General features: G+C 42.3%; 1 protein-coding gene across 3 annotated transcripts in view; it reads right to left on the reverse strand.

Moving 5' to 3' along the window:
• LOC145340919 (potassium/sodium hyperpolarization-activated cyclic nucleotide-gated channel 1-like) overlaps positions 1–15,752 on the reverse strand; it is a 279,038-nt gene that overhangs the window by 169,589 nt on the left and 93,697 nt on the right. For all 3 annotated transcript variants that reach the window (XR_013886320.1, XM_080185500.1, XM_080185514.1), the window contains exon 3: positions 10,499–10,660. Coding sequence is in view for 2 of the 3 variants with exons in the window: in XM_080185500.1 (XP_080041626.1) it covers positions 10,499–10,660 (162 nt within the window). In the remaining variant the exon portion in view is untranslated. The remainder of the gene's footprint in view (positions 1–10,498; positions 10,661–15,752) is intronic.

Raw genomic sequence — 15,752 nt, forward strand, 5'->3', positions numbered from 1 at the left:
TGAAGGGGAAGTCACAAGTCATAAATCACAGAAAGGGGCTATGGCCCATCATGTCTACGCCAGCCATCAAGCATTTTCCATCACTTGGTCCATAGCCTTGTATGCTATGATGTTTCAAGTGCTCACCTAAATGCTTCTTAAATGTTGTGAAAGTTCTCACATGGCACATTGGCACTGTGATGCAGCAATGGTAACCAGAAACCTGGGTTCAATTCATTCCAGCCTTGGGTGACTGCGTGGAGTTTGCATTTTTGTTTATTCATTCGTGGGGCATGCCCACCATTTATTGCGCCTCCCTAGTTTCCCAAGGGCAGTTGAAAGTCAATCACATTGCTGTGGCCCTGGAGTCACATGTAGGCCAGACCAGGTAAGGATGGCAGATTTCCTTCCCTAAAGGACATCAGTGAACCAGATGGGTTTTTCCAACAATTAACAATGGTTTCATGGTCATCAGTAGATTCTTAATTCCAGATAGTTTTTATTGAATTCAAATTTCGCAAGCTGCCTTGGCGGGATTTGAACCTGGGTCCCCAGAACATCAGCTGAGTCTATAGATTAATAGTGATAATATCACTAGCCCATCAATCCTCTGTTCTCCCTGTGTCTGCTTGGGTTTCCTCCAGATTGTCCAGTTTCCTCCCATATTCCCAAGATGTATAGATCATGGGAAATAGCAGGATAAATATGTGGGTTTATGGCAATAGGGCCTGGATAAGATGCTGCAACGGAGACTCAATTAGCCAAATGACCTCCTTCTTCACAGCAGTGATTCTATGATTCTGCCACCCTTTATGTTTGTGAGTTCCAGATTCCCACTGCCTTCTGCGTGAAAAAACTTTTCCCCAAATAAAGTGTGGGAAACTGATGAGAAATACAGAATGAATGCGTTAGTGATGGGTCTCATTTATATCCCAGCACTCTTCCCCGTACAAATCAATTTTTTTTAAACCAATGCAAATCTTCCGGCAAAAGTTATTTTTGTTCAATAGTGAGGAAGATCTTACAGGAGCCATACTTATTGGAAACAACACAACTCACTATTGGCATTAGACTTAACCACATGGCCAACAGAGTTCACTAGTAGTTAGAATTACCCTTAGATCTTTGAAAGGAAGCATTCAACTTTGGCAGTACTTCAACCACCATAATGTACATAATCATCAAATTAACCATGTTTCCGGATTTAATAAAATAAAGCAGAATACTGTGAATGCTGGAAATCTGGTATTCAAACCTAAAGTGCTGCAAACGTTGAAACAAATTAATGCTTTGAGCTCAATATAAGTCTTCTTTGGAATCCCAAATAAAAGTCATATTGGATTTGAAATGTTAATTCTGCTTTCCTCAGCACAGATACTGCTAGACCTGTGAGTTTTACCAGCACGTTCAGTTTTTTTTTGCCCTGATTTAGTAATCTATTTTTGAGTTGTTACCTTGAATACAAGCCGAGTGGCATTTGAAGTGTCAAAGAAGGCTTTAGCGTCAGCCAACCCAAGGGTGACTCCCTCCTCTAAAAACTTGCCAAACCGAGTTGATTTAAATCTTACTGCACACGTGTAATAATCTCATGAGGGTGACCTCTTGAAGTATGAACTCCCTGATTGAGGTAATGATTTTCTGCCCAATCAGTGAATCCCAATTATATATGTATTGAGGAATGTCAGGACGACTGACACTCTGGATTCTGACTTTAAACTTGAGACACTCTTAAGAGTGGAGAGAAGTTTGTAAGTAAAGGGGATCTGGTAAAGGAACACCAGCCTCTGAGGAATTATTTCAGTTTAGTGCTCCATCCTGATGTTCCCTAAATGTTTGGAGACAGAAGACTCTGGGCTTGCAGGTAAGCCAGCATTTCCAAATGAGTTGTTGTGTGGCTGGTGCTTGTTCTGTTGTGTTCGGTCTCAGACGGGTAGCTACAATATAAATCAACCATAATTCCAGAATTTTCTACTGACGCATTTCAGAAGGAGACAGATACGCAAAAAACATCATTGTTGTACAGAATCTATAAAAGTTATGCAAGACATAGGAGACCAACAGCATTACTGCAGTGAAAAGCTGGGATAACAGCATTCTGCATTTTACTGAGGAGCTATGCTTTCAGCACCAAAATTCCCATCATTTTTGTTTGTCAATCTGTCTCTTTTACTATAGATTATTTCTTACATCTGAAAATATTTAACTATTGCAGAAATTCAAATGCTTGTTCATACATTCAACCTTCACTTCTCTTATTCCAAATTCTTTCAATCAATTTAGGTATCTTTTAAGCATTAGTTAAGTTTCTTAATTCCAATAAATGCAATTTTTTGGGCAGAAACCAAATTTTGAACTCTCAGGAAGACATTAAATTGATGTTACGTTGCAATATATTGATTTTGTTAACATTTACTTCAATGCTGTTTATCCAGCTCTCAAAAACAAACACAAATGCTTGCAATCGATCAGTAATCTTTCAAGTTGGAAAACAAAACAATCAGTTGCTTGAAATCTGTAATAAGGACCAAAAATGCTAGAAATATTCAACAGGTCTAGCAGTATCTGAGGGGAGAAAATTGGAATTATTGAGCCAGATTTTCACTGATGACTCAGAAGCCCTTTAAGAATGATGAGTGGGTCCCGATTCCCATATTCCTGACCCCATTCCTTGGTTTTCCAATTCTTGGGACTGTCTTTTAAGGGTGTAACTGGTTTAGATTGTAAGCACGCCCTGCAATCCCAACTTGGCCAGCTCCATTCCAGGGATAGGTATGTCCTAATTCCCCATGATATCTATGGAATCGGACCAGTTTTTCGAAGAGTCGTGGTTCATGGCACTTCAGAGATGTTATGAATCACAGATTGCAAGACGGAACCTTTTGAAAAGTAAGTTAGAAAGATCTCCCTTGTCCTTCCCCATGTCAAGATATGAATCCACCACCCATAATCCTTCATGCCCCAATACCAAAGTTTGGCTCCCATCCATCCCAAATTGTCCTCACAATTGAGGGTCCAGAAATCTATTAACTTATTGGAATACATGAACTTCAGGGAAAACCTTGCTCAATTCACACCTGTACCTCTCAAGATAGAGAGGATTCAAGTGCTTGCAGTTTCAGCTATTGTTACTTTAAAGGGTTTGGTTGATTGACAATTTTATTGCATTGTAAGAAAAGGAGTTTTATTTTAAGAAAATTGAAAATTATCCAAAAATGACATTTATAAAGCTGCTTTTTACATATCTCACTGTCTCTGTGGGTTCATGCATTTATACAGCATGTAAGGGGTGCATGGGCATGGAAGTGACATAGCTTGGCATGGGGTATGAGGGGGCATGCGGTGACTGGGGACATGCATTTGCATGGATGGGGAATGGGAGTGTTGAGGAGGGGAGAGCCTTTCTGTCGACATAGTTCTTATGTTCTTTTTACAATAACGAGGATGAAGTCCCAATTCACTGAGGCTAGCTTTTTAAATAGCCCGCCTATACACCCAGCTATATCCTATGGCTTTCTCTGAACTTTGTCCAGGGTCAGCTGGCCTCGATTACAGCCAGAACCCACCCCCACAATGAAAACCCTGTCCTTGAGGGCATTTTCTCCCGAGGTGGACATGCCAAACAGGAATTTTTCTGACTCCCACTCTCCAGCCTGAGGATGCAAGTCCAGCCCAATGCTTCCAGTTTTGATGAGAAGTCAGTATAGATGCTGCCCGACCTTATCACTTTAGTTGAGTTCTATACCTACATGAGAACAAAGTTGTGGACTGTACCTCCAAGTGAGTTTTGATGGTGAACAGTTCTAAGCAATGAGTTAATTGTCTGACTGCTAGCGGCAATTGAAATGAAGCATGGGAGTTAGAATTGCTATGATTTTCTGTTACTAATCTGTCAGCCTCAAGTGGGGGCAAATAGGGTGCAGAGCAGCAGTGAGCATGGGCTAACAGGGTGATCAGGCTGTTCCTTCAAGAGGACATGAAGAGTTTCACCCAGGAAGTGGGTGGTCTGAGGCACAGGAGGAAGCAGATGTCTTTGTGGAGCCCAGGGGTACAGATCTGCAGACAGAAGAGGCCTCTCAAGGTTACTGGGACCAACTGCAAACTTGCTGGAGTCGGGTGGAAATGCTGCTGTAGGCTCTGTCGCTCAGGCCCCAGTTAAATTGCAACTTAGTCCTGATTGACTTAATATAACCCTGAATGAGATAAATTCTGGTTGAGTTGAGTGCCTCAAACACCTGCTGAATGCTGCAGGTTAAATGTGGAAATGGCGGGAGAGGGTCGAGCCCTGAGTAGATAAGGAACCTGCTTGATGCAGCTTCTGGGAAAATAAGTTAAAAGTAGCTCCACATATAAACTTGCATGGATTTGTGACATTCTGTCCTGGTTGAGGCCACTGCCATTTAGCCACCCCTCTACCCCCACCATCCCCCCCCAACAAACCCCACCCCTCCCCCCCACACCATCGCAACTCCTATTTTCAAAATGTTCTGTTTGAATCACCATGATTCCGAAATCAGTTCATGAATATGGAGAACATTTTGTTGCGACAATCCTGACTTTCCTCTCTCTATTTTAAAGATCTACAGTCCATTTTTATGTGTGTATTATATAAAGCAGTGTCACAGGATGAAAAAGACCCATTAATTCGTAAATATCTCAGTGAGAAGAAAAGGAAATTAAGTTTAAAAAATGCAATGTTATCACACTGCAGCATATTCTCAAAAGCCCTGACGTCAGCACATTACATTCAAGCAGTACTAACGTTGGGTACACGCAAATTGGTGGAGCCAGTTCGATTGTCAGAGAACGAGACACTCATCACAAAGGCACAGCAGCAAGTGTTGGAAACAGATAGCAGTAGAGAGTCCCCATTGGAGGGTGAAGGATATCCCAAGCTCTGCTCAGCTGGATGCAGATGCTGAGATTTGGGGTCACCACCTGCAGCAGCAGAACATGTCTGAAGTTCTGTCAGCATTTCCTGACGCACTCTGTATGATTGCAGAGAGGATGGAGGAGTCGTCTCCATGAATATCCTGATGTCTTCGGCTTTTCCAATGATTTCCACCTCCATGGAAAGAGAGACCAGCTGCACAGAGCAGCAGGCAAAGTGCAGATAGAGCAGACATCTGTTTAAGCCATTCACTGCCAGTTCTGTGTAGACAACATTGGCTGCTGCTCTCAGCTTACGATTGCATGATCATCCTGGAATGCAAAGATAGCTCCTGACTTCCTCTTCCTGTTGTGAGACATCTTCTTAAACCCCTCTCAGTGTACCCGAACAGGTGCTGTAGTGGGTGACTAGGGGATTTTCATAGTAGCTTAATTCCAATGTTAATGTAAGCCTACTTGTGACACTGATAAATAAGTTTCAAATCCCCTATCCTCTCCCACCTCACCTCCAGCAGTAAGTGAAAGAGGGATCTCATGGATTTTTTTGTCAGGAAGATTGAGATGATTTAATCAGTTGCCTCTGCTCCATTTCACAGGGCCAAACTTCCTTTAATACTCCTCCTTGCCCAACCTCTTTAGGCACATCTTTCAATTGTTTCTCTCCTATTTCCTCCCTTGACATCTTTGAGTTCATATTATCCCTGCGACCCATCATCTAATCTGCAATCTAATCTGCAATCTCACTAAACTGCTAATCACTCACCTTTACTTCCCATTGCCCATGTTAGCTGATCCTGTTAATTTGCTCGTTTTTCTTTTAAATCTGCCATCTTCACCCTCTCCTCAAATTAGGGTGGCACAGAGGTTAGCACTGCTGCCTCACAGCGCCATGGACCTGGGTTTGATTCCTGGCTTGGGTCACTGTCTGTGTGGAAATTGCACGTTCTCCCCACGTCTGCGTGGGTTTCTTCCGAGTGCTCCAGTTTCCTCTCACAGTCCAAAGATGTACTGGTTAGGTGCGTTGGCCATGCTAAATTCTCCCTCAGTGTACCAGAACAAGCGCTGGAGCGTGGTGACTAGGGAATTTTCACATTGCAGTGCTAATGCAGGTTAGGTGAATTAGCCATGCTAAATTCTCCCTCAGTGTACCTGAACAGGCACCAGAGTGCCTGGGGAATGGGCACTGGGGGATTTTCACAGTAACTTCATTGCAGTGTGGATAAATAAACTTTAAACTTTACTTTAGCCCTTGACCCTAGTGCCTTTGTGCACTTCTCCAATCTCCCTTCCCTCCCCAAATGCCGTGAATCTATTTCTTGGCTCCCAGAACTCCACATTTGAATCCCACTGGTTTTCATGAAAATCACAGTACCGAACCAGCTCTAATGAAAGATGTACATGACATCCTTTGTGACTGTGACAAAGGTAAACTTTTCCTCTTCATCTTTTTCGATCTGTCTACAGCAATGTCATGGATGGCCAGGCCAGCCTTCTTGAACGCATCTGCACTGTCAGCCAGCTGTATGGAACTGCACTCACCTGGGTTCCCTTCTTATCTAATCATAGCTGGAATACCACTTGTAATGTCTTCTCTTCTCGTTCTCACATCATTACAGCTCCCATGCTGCAGTGTAGACTGACAGCTAGGAAGCGCTGATCAAAGACTACAAAAGAACAAACACAGCACGATAGCTGAAATGGCCTCTAAAGTCCTGGAAATCACCTCTAAATCGGTGTGATCACATTCTCAGAATAGGTCTTATGAGCAAAAGCCTTTCACTTTGAGAAAGAGACAGCTGCCAGGTATCAGGATTTAAAGGCATTCCAGATCTACAATTTCTCAGCTCTGTCAATCCCCATTCAGCAAGGCACAGTTTACACCACTAAGGAAACGTGCACACTGATAGTTATAGCCAGAAAGCAATGTTAAAACATCCGGTTAATTTTCAATTTAACATGTTAATTGCAAACGCAGCTGTCCCACAGGAGCTGCCCATGCGTTAACAAATGAGTGCGAGTTAAATACAGAAGTTCCTAGGTTCCTTCCAGCTTCCCAAGATATGAACGTACAAATTAGGCCACTTTCTTCTTTGAGCCCCCTCCATCATTCAATAAGGCCACTGCTAATCTGACTGTCACTTCCCGCCTATCCCTAATGACCTTTCACCCCCTTGTTAATCAAGAATCTATCTAGCTCAATCTTATAAATATTCAAGGACTCTGTTTCCACTGCCCTTAGAGAAGAGTTCCAAAGACTTACTACCCTCTGAGGGAAAGAAAAGCTTCTCATTTCTATCTTAAATGCGCAACTTTATAAAAATCGTGACCTTTAATTCTAGATTCTCCTACAAGAGGAAACATCCTCTCCATGCCCACCCTGTCAATCCCTTCAGAATCTTTTATGTTTCAATGAAGCCACCTTTCACCTTTCTAACCTTCAGTGGATACAAGCCGAGTCTTGTCAATCTTTCCTCACAAGACAACCCAGCCATTCCTGATATTTGTCTTGTCAATTTAGTTAGGTTGGCTAGATAGCTGGTTAGTAATGAACAACAAAAGCACTGGTTCAATTCCCTGAACTGGTTCTAATGCTTTTTCATTTTCCTTAAATAACGAGACCAATACTGTGTATAATCCTCCAGTGGTCTCACCAGTGTCCTGTACAGCTGAAACATAACCTCCCTACTATTGTATTATGTAAAATTGGCTCAGTTGTAGAAGACAGAGGGTGATGACAGAAGACTGCTTTAGGGGCTGGAAGCCAGTGTCCAGTAGCGTACCACAGGGATCTGTGTTGAGCCCCATTTTATTCGTCATTTATAGAAATTATATCATTGACAATGTGGGGGATAGGATTGTAAAAAGTCTGACAACAACCAGGTTTAAGTCCAACCGATTTATTTGATAGTAAGCTCACCTGACGAAGGGACAAACCTGAAAGCTGGTGAGTTTACTATCAAATAAATTGGTTGGACTTAAACCTGGTGTTGTCAGACTTTTTACTGTGTCTACCCCAGTCCAACGCCGGCACATCCACATCAGGGGTAGGATTAGCAAGCTTTCAGATGACACAAAGATTGGCTGGGTGGTTAACAGTGAGGCAGAGTATCTAGGGCTACAAGAAGATATAGACAGAATGGTCAAAGGAACAGATAAGTCACAGATGGAATTTAACCCTGAAAAGTGTGAGGTGGTGCACTTTGGACGGAGTAATTTGACAAGGAAATAGTCAATGAATGATACGACACTAGGAAGTTCTGTGGAACAAAGGGACCTTGGCGGGTTTGTCCACAGGTCTCTGAAAGCAGAAGGGCATATTAGTAGGATGGTGAAAAAGGCTATGAGATATTTACCTTTATCAATCGAGGCATAGATTACAAAAGCTGGGAAGTCATGTTGGAGTTGTATAGAACTTTGGTGAGGCCACAGCTGGAATACTGTGTGCAGTTCTGATGCCCACAATATAGGAAGGATGTGACTGCACTGGAAGGGGTGCAGAGGAGATTCATCAGGATGCTGCCTGAGTTGGAAATTTTAAGTTACAGAGAGATTGTGCAGGTTTGGGTTGTTTTTGTTGGAACAGAGAAAACTGAGGGGTGGCTTGATCGAGGTGTACAAGATTATGAGGGACATGGACAGAGTGAATAAAGAGCAGCTATTCCCCTTGGGTCAGTCATGAGGGGACAAGGTGAGGGGCTGGAGGTTTTGGGAGGATGTGAGGAAAACCTTTTTACCCAGAGGTGGCGACAGTCTGGAATATACTGCCTGGAAGGGTGGTAAAGGTGGGTTGCCTCTGGATGAGCACTTTGCACATCATAACATTCAGGGCTATGGGTCAAGTGCTGGTAGATGGGATTAGGTGGGAGTTCAGGTGTTTCTAACATGTCAGTGTAGACTCGGTGCGCCCTTTCTGCACAGGGCCCTTTCTGCACAGTGTGATTCTATGAATTCACTTCAGAATAAATGATAGCATTCCACTAGCTTTGCTAATTAATTGCTGTGCCTGTTTCTAATCTTTTGTGATTCATGCACAAGGGTCTGAATCTTAGAACTCTGCAATCTCTCATCCTTTAGATAATATGATTCTTTTTTATTCTTCCTGTCAAAATGGACAATTTCATATTTGCCCACATTATATTCCATTTGCCAGATCTTTGCCAATCACTTAACCTATCTATGTTCCATTTTAGCCTCCATAACCCCTCTTCACAGCTCACTTTCCTACCCATCCGTGTATCATAAGCAAATTTAGCAATTATACCTTCTGTCTCTTTATCCAGTTCATTTATATAAATTGTAAGAAGTTGAGGCCCCAGCATGATCCATGTGGCACACCGCGCCTTACATCCTATCAACTGGAAAAGGTCCAATAATGCTTATTCTCTGTTTCCTGTCAGTCAGCCAATCTTCAATCCATGTCAATATGTTGCCCTCTACACCATGCATTTTTATTTTCCACTATATTCTGGAAATCTATGTACAGTTCATCTACTGGTTCCCCTTTCTTCACAGCACATGTGACTCCTTCAAAGAATTCAATAAATGGGTTAAACATGATTTCCCTTTCACAAAACTGTGGTCAAAACCGAATTTTTCTAAGTGCCAACATGTCGGCAGTTCTTGGTTTTTGAACCTCCCACATTCACGGATACTTGCTCAGCTGGCAAGTTAAAATTAATCCCTCAGACCCTTACAGCATAGAAAATGCCATTTGGCCCATTGGGCTTGTGCAAGCTCTTTGTAAGATTCACATTGCAGCTATTCCTGCATAACCTGCAGATTCATCCTCTTTAAGTAGATGTCCAAGTACTTTGAAAGTTACAATGGAATTTGATTCCACCAGAATTTAAGGCCATATGTGTGAGATCTTAGTAACAATGTGTTATTTGAAGAAATTTCTCCACATTTCTCTTCTAGTTCTTTTGTCAATAATTTTAAATCTTTGGTCTCTGGTTACTTGAGGAAAAGATTTGGTCCTTTAGAACTTTGAATACTTCTATTATGTTCATTTTTAAAAACTTGTGTCCAGGATGTGGATGTCGCTGGCTCAGCCAGCATTTATTGCTCATCCATCATTGCCTTTTTCAACCTCTGCAGTCTCGCTGGTGTCGGTAAATGCACTGTGCTGTTCAGGAGGGAATTCCAGATTTCAACCCAGCAACAATGAAAGAATGATGATATACTTCTAAGTCAGGATGGTGAGGAGTTTGGTGGACTGCTGTAAGGAGAACAAGCCCATTTCCCCCAATCTCTCACAGTACTGAATATCCTCATTCCAGGCCTCATCCTGATAAACCTCCTCTGTAACCTCTCCAGGGCCATGACATCCTTCCAAAAATGTGATGCGCAGAATTGTACACAATACTCCGGCAACAGCGAATTATAAAAGTTCAGTATGATTTCTTTGTTTTCGTATTAAATGCCCCCCACTCTCAAAACCACATCTCCCTAACTAACAAATGCAATTGCAGTCTTCAGTAGAATCAGATCCAAACCTTGAAATGTTGCACAGAATGATCCAGGCGCATATATATAAGTACATAATAATTTTAAATGGGCTTGTCTTCGGGCCCAGACTCATTTATTAAGAAAGTCTTAGGAATATACATAAAAAAAATGTAACAATACTTACAACCATACCATTTAGGGACACCCAACAATCAGGGGGAAAATCCTGAAGTAACGGAACTAGAAACTGGAGACAACCATCCCAATGGCATAACAGAAGCATCATTCCAATGAGATTAAATATTCTCACCACTGCACTGGCAAAATCATATGTCATATGGAAAATCTGGAAGACAACAAAGAAAGAAAATTTAGGGTTTAACACTTAATTTTTTTGGTAGATTTTGGCACTGATATTCTTAAGACGATCGAGTAAGAACATTCAAGGATTTCAGATTACAGCTGCAGTGTAGCCATGGTGGTCTTGACACTGTGCTAAATCATATCACATTACCCATGCACAGAATTCCAGGCTGTCAGTACTGATGTTGAACCAAGGAAAATGGATGGACAAAATTCATGGTCTGTGTACTAACAGTTGATAAACCTTTACCCTACAATCAACATGTTATGCAGTGAAGACAATTTCCATTTAATAATGCAATAATATATTCACATATAGAAATGGAAACACTGTTTGTTTCCAACTTTAATCAATTGCAAATCAGTAATGAGAAATTGATTATTCAGCAAACAATCTTTTCCAAGAATTCTGATCATTTACTAAAACAAATAAAACAAGTTCAAGTGTTAGGTGACGACCACACATGTGTTTTCCCTATTGTTCCATTGAAAGATTAGAATTTCCCGGGACGGTTGAAAGAAAGTCTTAACTGTAGCCTGACACACAACAATTTAAAAATCAGTAATGGAAATGAATTAGGAACCTTTTAAAGTTTTATTGGCCTGAAGGTAAAATTAATAATTAAAATTAGTTGGTAGTTAACATACAGAGAATTCAGCAAGGGACCAATATCTAAATCATAATTTTGTGCTCAGTGCCAGTTGGATCATTCACCTGTTGGTGGTATGAGAACAATGCCCTTCAGCTCATTAAACAGTTGACTTTGCACAGACACTCTTCAGAAAGAACAGTGACCGTCCGAAGGTCCATTGTACTTTGTGAGCATTATGGCATTATGAAGAACTCTGTGGTGTGAAAGAGTTTGATATAGCTAAGGCTAAACTCCTACCCAAACTTGGGTGACTCAATTTGCTTGGTTGCCAATATAAATTTATTCACTTTATTGTCATATTGTTAATAAAAATCATTCCAGAATACATATAATTATGTTTCGAAAACAGAGATACAGCATTGTCTAAGTGTCCCAAACATGTAATTTTGACCCCACAGATATAACTCCACTGGAAATGGAGTTGAACTTATCATTTGGATGAAGACTTGTTATGAGTAACCGGGGTTTGAAGAATGGGAAGGTATTCACACATTCATGAAGCATTAGAACAGATCTATGAGATGTGGCAAATTTTCAACAGTGATCTCAGAGCATGGAACAGGAAAGGATGCTGGTCTTACTCACTTGGCTCTCCTGCCAGGTCTGTATCAACTCTGGTAAAGAAAATTAAAAGCTTCTTGCCCAACACACTTTGTCATCCAATGCTAGATATGACTTCCTTCACAAAAACCATTACAAACATTAAAAAAGTTTAAAGCAGCTTAGAATATCTGAGTTGATTCCATAGTCCTTGTCAAAATGTGAAGATCTGCCACTATGGTGAGTTATGCTCACATTTCGTGTCAATATTTCATCTATATATAGTACAATTGCTTTATCAAATCTTGGCCTCACGGCAAACAACCTCAAAATTATGTTTCAATGTCAGAATCCTCTATTGAAGAGCAACAATATTGGATATGGTTGGATTGGGAGTTGGGAGGGAACAGTTATCTTTCAACCTAATGATCACTTCAGTCTTCTCACCTGGGGCACCGTCATCAGTTGAAATTTAGCACTTTCACTAACTGGGAGGACAAACACCTTGAAACTACACTGTGCAAAGATGAGTCTATGAAATTTTTCTTTTAACTTGCATTAATATAGGGGCACAGCCTCAAGATAAAGGGGAGGCGGTTTAGAACGGAGTTGAGGAGGAACTTCTTCACTCAAAGGGTGGTGAATCTCTGGAATTCTCTGCCCGTTGAAGTGGTGGAGGCTGCCTCGCTAAATATTTTTAAGAAGCGGGTTGATGGGTTCTTGATAAGAGAGGGGATTAAGGGTTATGGGGAGAGGGCGGGAAAGTGGAACTGAGCCACAACAGATCAGCCATGATCTTATTGAATGGCGGGGCAGGCTCGAAGGGCTAGATGGCCTACTCCTGCTCCTATTTCTTATGTTCTTATCTTACAACATCCACAGGAGGCTGCAAAGCACAACCAAATAAGTACTTTGGAAATCCAGCACTCAAATTTGTTATGTAAGCAGATATGGGAGCCAGGTTTTCACACAACAATCTCTCAGAAACATCAAGCAAGATGAATGGACAGTTCATCTGTTTTTAGTGACCCTGCTTGATCGATGAATGTTGGTCAAGAAAACCTCTGACTCATTAGTTCGTGACTCATTAGTTAGGGGCAATGTGGGTTCTTTCCTGTCCACTTCAGCAATGAGAACTGGCTTGAATAATGTTTTATTACACTAAAAGCACTTGCAGAAATATTATGCTCCCTAAGTACTTCACTGAAATGTCATGTAAGACTGTTTTCTCAAGATTTAGACTGGGATTTAAACCTACAAACTTTGGACTCAAAAGACGAAACTGTTACCCCACAAGAGTGCACACACTTTGAACTTTGTCCACTATCTTAATCCATTAGCCCATTTAAACAGAAGTGTAAGTTTAAAACCCAAAGTAATTTAGGTGGTTACTTTCGTTCTTAACCTGACATCAGCGTCCTGATAGAATTATGAAATGTTTAAGAAGCAGGCCATTAGGTCCACTATATCCACACTCGGCTCACTACAAGATGAATTCAACCACTCCAACCACCCACTCTGTGCTGCTCACTCCTTTATCTGAGTTCCAGTTCTCCAATAAAAATTAATTGACATGCAGTGAACTTTTTGAATGCAGCAATTTATGGCAGCATGTCATAAGAACATAAGAACATAAGAAATAGGAGCAGGAGTAGGCCATCTGGCCCTTCGAGCCTGCCCCGCCATTCAATAAGATCATGGCTGATCTGTCGTGGCTCAGTTCCACTTTCCGGCCCTCTCCCCATAACCCTTGATCTCCTCTCTTATCAAAAACCCATCAACCTGCTTCTTAAAAATATTTAGCGAGGCAGCCTCCACCACTTCAACGGGTAGAGAATTCCAGAGATTCACCACCCTTTGAGTGAAGAAGTTCCTCCTCAACTCCGTTCTAAACCGCCCCCCTTTTATCTTGAGGCTGTGCCCCCTAGTCCTACTGTCTTTTTTGAGCGGGAAGAGTCTCTCCACCTCTATCCTATCCATCCCATTCATCATCTTATACGTCTCAATGAGATCTCCCCTCATTCTTCTAAACTCCAACGAGTACAAGCCTAGTTTATTCAGCCTCTCCTCATAGCTCAACCCCCTCAACTCCGGTATCAGCCTAGTAAACCTCCTCTGCACTCCCTCCAAGGCCAAAATATCTTTGCGCAGGTGCGGCGCCCAAAACTGCACACAGTACTCTAGCTGCGGCCTCACCAATGCCCTATACAGCTGCAGCAAGACCTCCCTACTTTTATATTCAATCCCCTTCGCTATGAAGGCCAGCATCCCATTCGCCTTCCTGACCACCTGCTGCACCTGCAAGCTGGGTTTTTGCGACTCATGCACAAGGACCCCGAGGTCCCTCTGCACCGTCGCCTGCTGCAGTTTTTCGCCACGTAAGTAATCGTCCTTCCTACCATTCTTCCTACCAAAGTGGACCACCTCACACTTGCCAACATTAAATTCCATTTGCCATTTCCTGGCCCATTCGCCCAGCCTATCTAGATCCTTCTGCAGACTCTCCACACCCTCCGCACAATTTGCCGTTCCACCAATCTTGGTGTCATCCGCAAATTTCGACACCCTACACTCGGTTCCCTCCTCCAGATCATCTATATAAATGGTAAAAAGCTGAGGCCCCAGCACCGACCCCTGGGGCACTCCACTAGTCACCATCCGCCAATCCGAATAGCACCCGTTGACCCCCACTCTCTGCCTCCTATTTGACAACCAATCCTCTATCCATGCTAACACCTTACCCCCAACTCCAAGTCCCCTGACCTTCTGCAATAACCTCTTATGAGGTACTTTGTCAAACGCCTTCTGAAAATCCAGAAAGACCACATCCACCGGCTCTCCTCTATCCACCGCCCTAGACACATCCTCATAGAACTCCAGTAAATTTGTCAGACACGACTTCCCTTTAATGAAACCGTGCTGCGTCTGCTCTATCAAGCAATTCCCTTCAAGATGCCTCGCAATATCCACCTTAATGACGGATTCTAACATTTTACCTACCACAGACGTTAAACTAACCGGCCTATAATTCCCTGCCTTTTGCCTGGCACCCTTCTTAAACAACGGCGTAACATTAGCCGTTTTCCAATCTTCCGGCACTTCCCCGGAATCCAGCGATGTCTGGAAAATAACCACCAAGGCATCCACTATAACCTCCGCCATTTCTTTCAGAACCCTCGGATGCATTCCATCCGGTCCTGGGGACTTGTCCACAATCAGCCCCTCCAGTCTGTCGAGCACCGCCTCTCTAGTAACAGTAATGTCATTAAGACCCTCCAGTCCTACCACCTTTCCATCGCTAATGTCATGAGGGGATGGATGGAACCCAGGCTGTTTTTCTCACCTGCTGTGCCACTCTGACAAAAATTGGGAAATGGTGTACATGGTCATTTAGAAGGCATTCAATACAGTGCCACACAACAACTGAGAAAAGTTATAGCTTGTGGAATAAAAGGAACAGTAGCAGCATGAATAAAAAATTGGCTTAATAATAGGAAGCACAGAGTAATGGTCCATGGGTATGCTTTGGACTTTAAGAAGGTTTGGAGTGATGTTCACCAGTTATACATCTTGGGACTCTTGTCTTTCTTGATATACATTAATATTCTGGATCTAAGCGCAGCAAACAATTTAAAAGTTTTCAGATGATATAAAACTTAGAAATATTGTGAACTGTGCAGAACCACAAAAGGACAGAGACAGGTTGGTGGGGTGGGCAGATAGGTAGCAGGTGAAGTTCAATCCAGAGGGGTTGAAGGGATGCATTTTGGTAGGAAGCACATGGAGAGACAATACAAAATAAGGGGTAAAATTCTTCAGGGGGTGCAGGAGCAGATGAACCCTGGTGTATATATGCTTTGATCGTTGAAGGTGGTAACACAG

The sequence above is a fragment of the Carcharhinus amblyrhynchos genome, chromosome 1, assembly GCF_965287045.1.
Source record: "Carcharhinus amblyrhynchos chromosome 1, sCarAmb.v2.hapA, whole genome shotgun sequence".
Taxonomy (NCBI): Eukaryota; Metazoa; Chordata; class Chondrichthyes; order Carcharhiniformes; family Carcharhinidae; genus Carcharhinus; species Carcharhinus amblyrhynchos.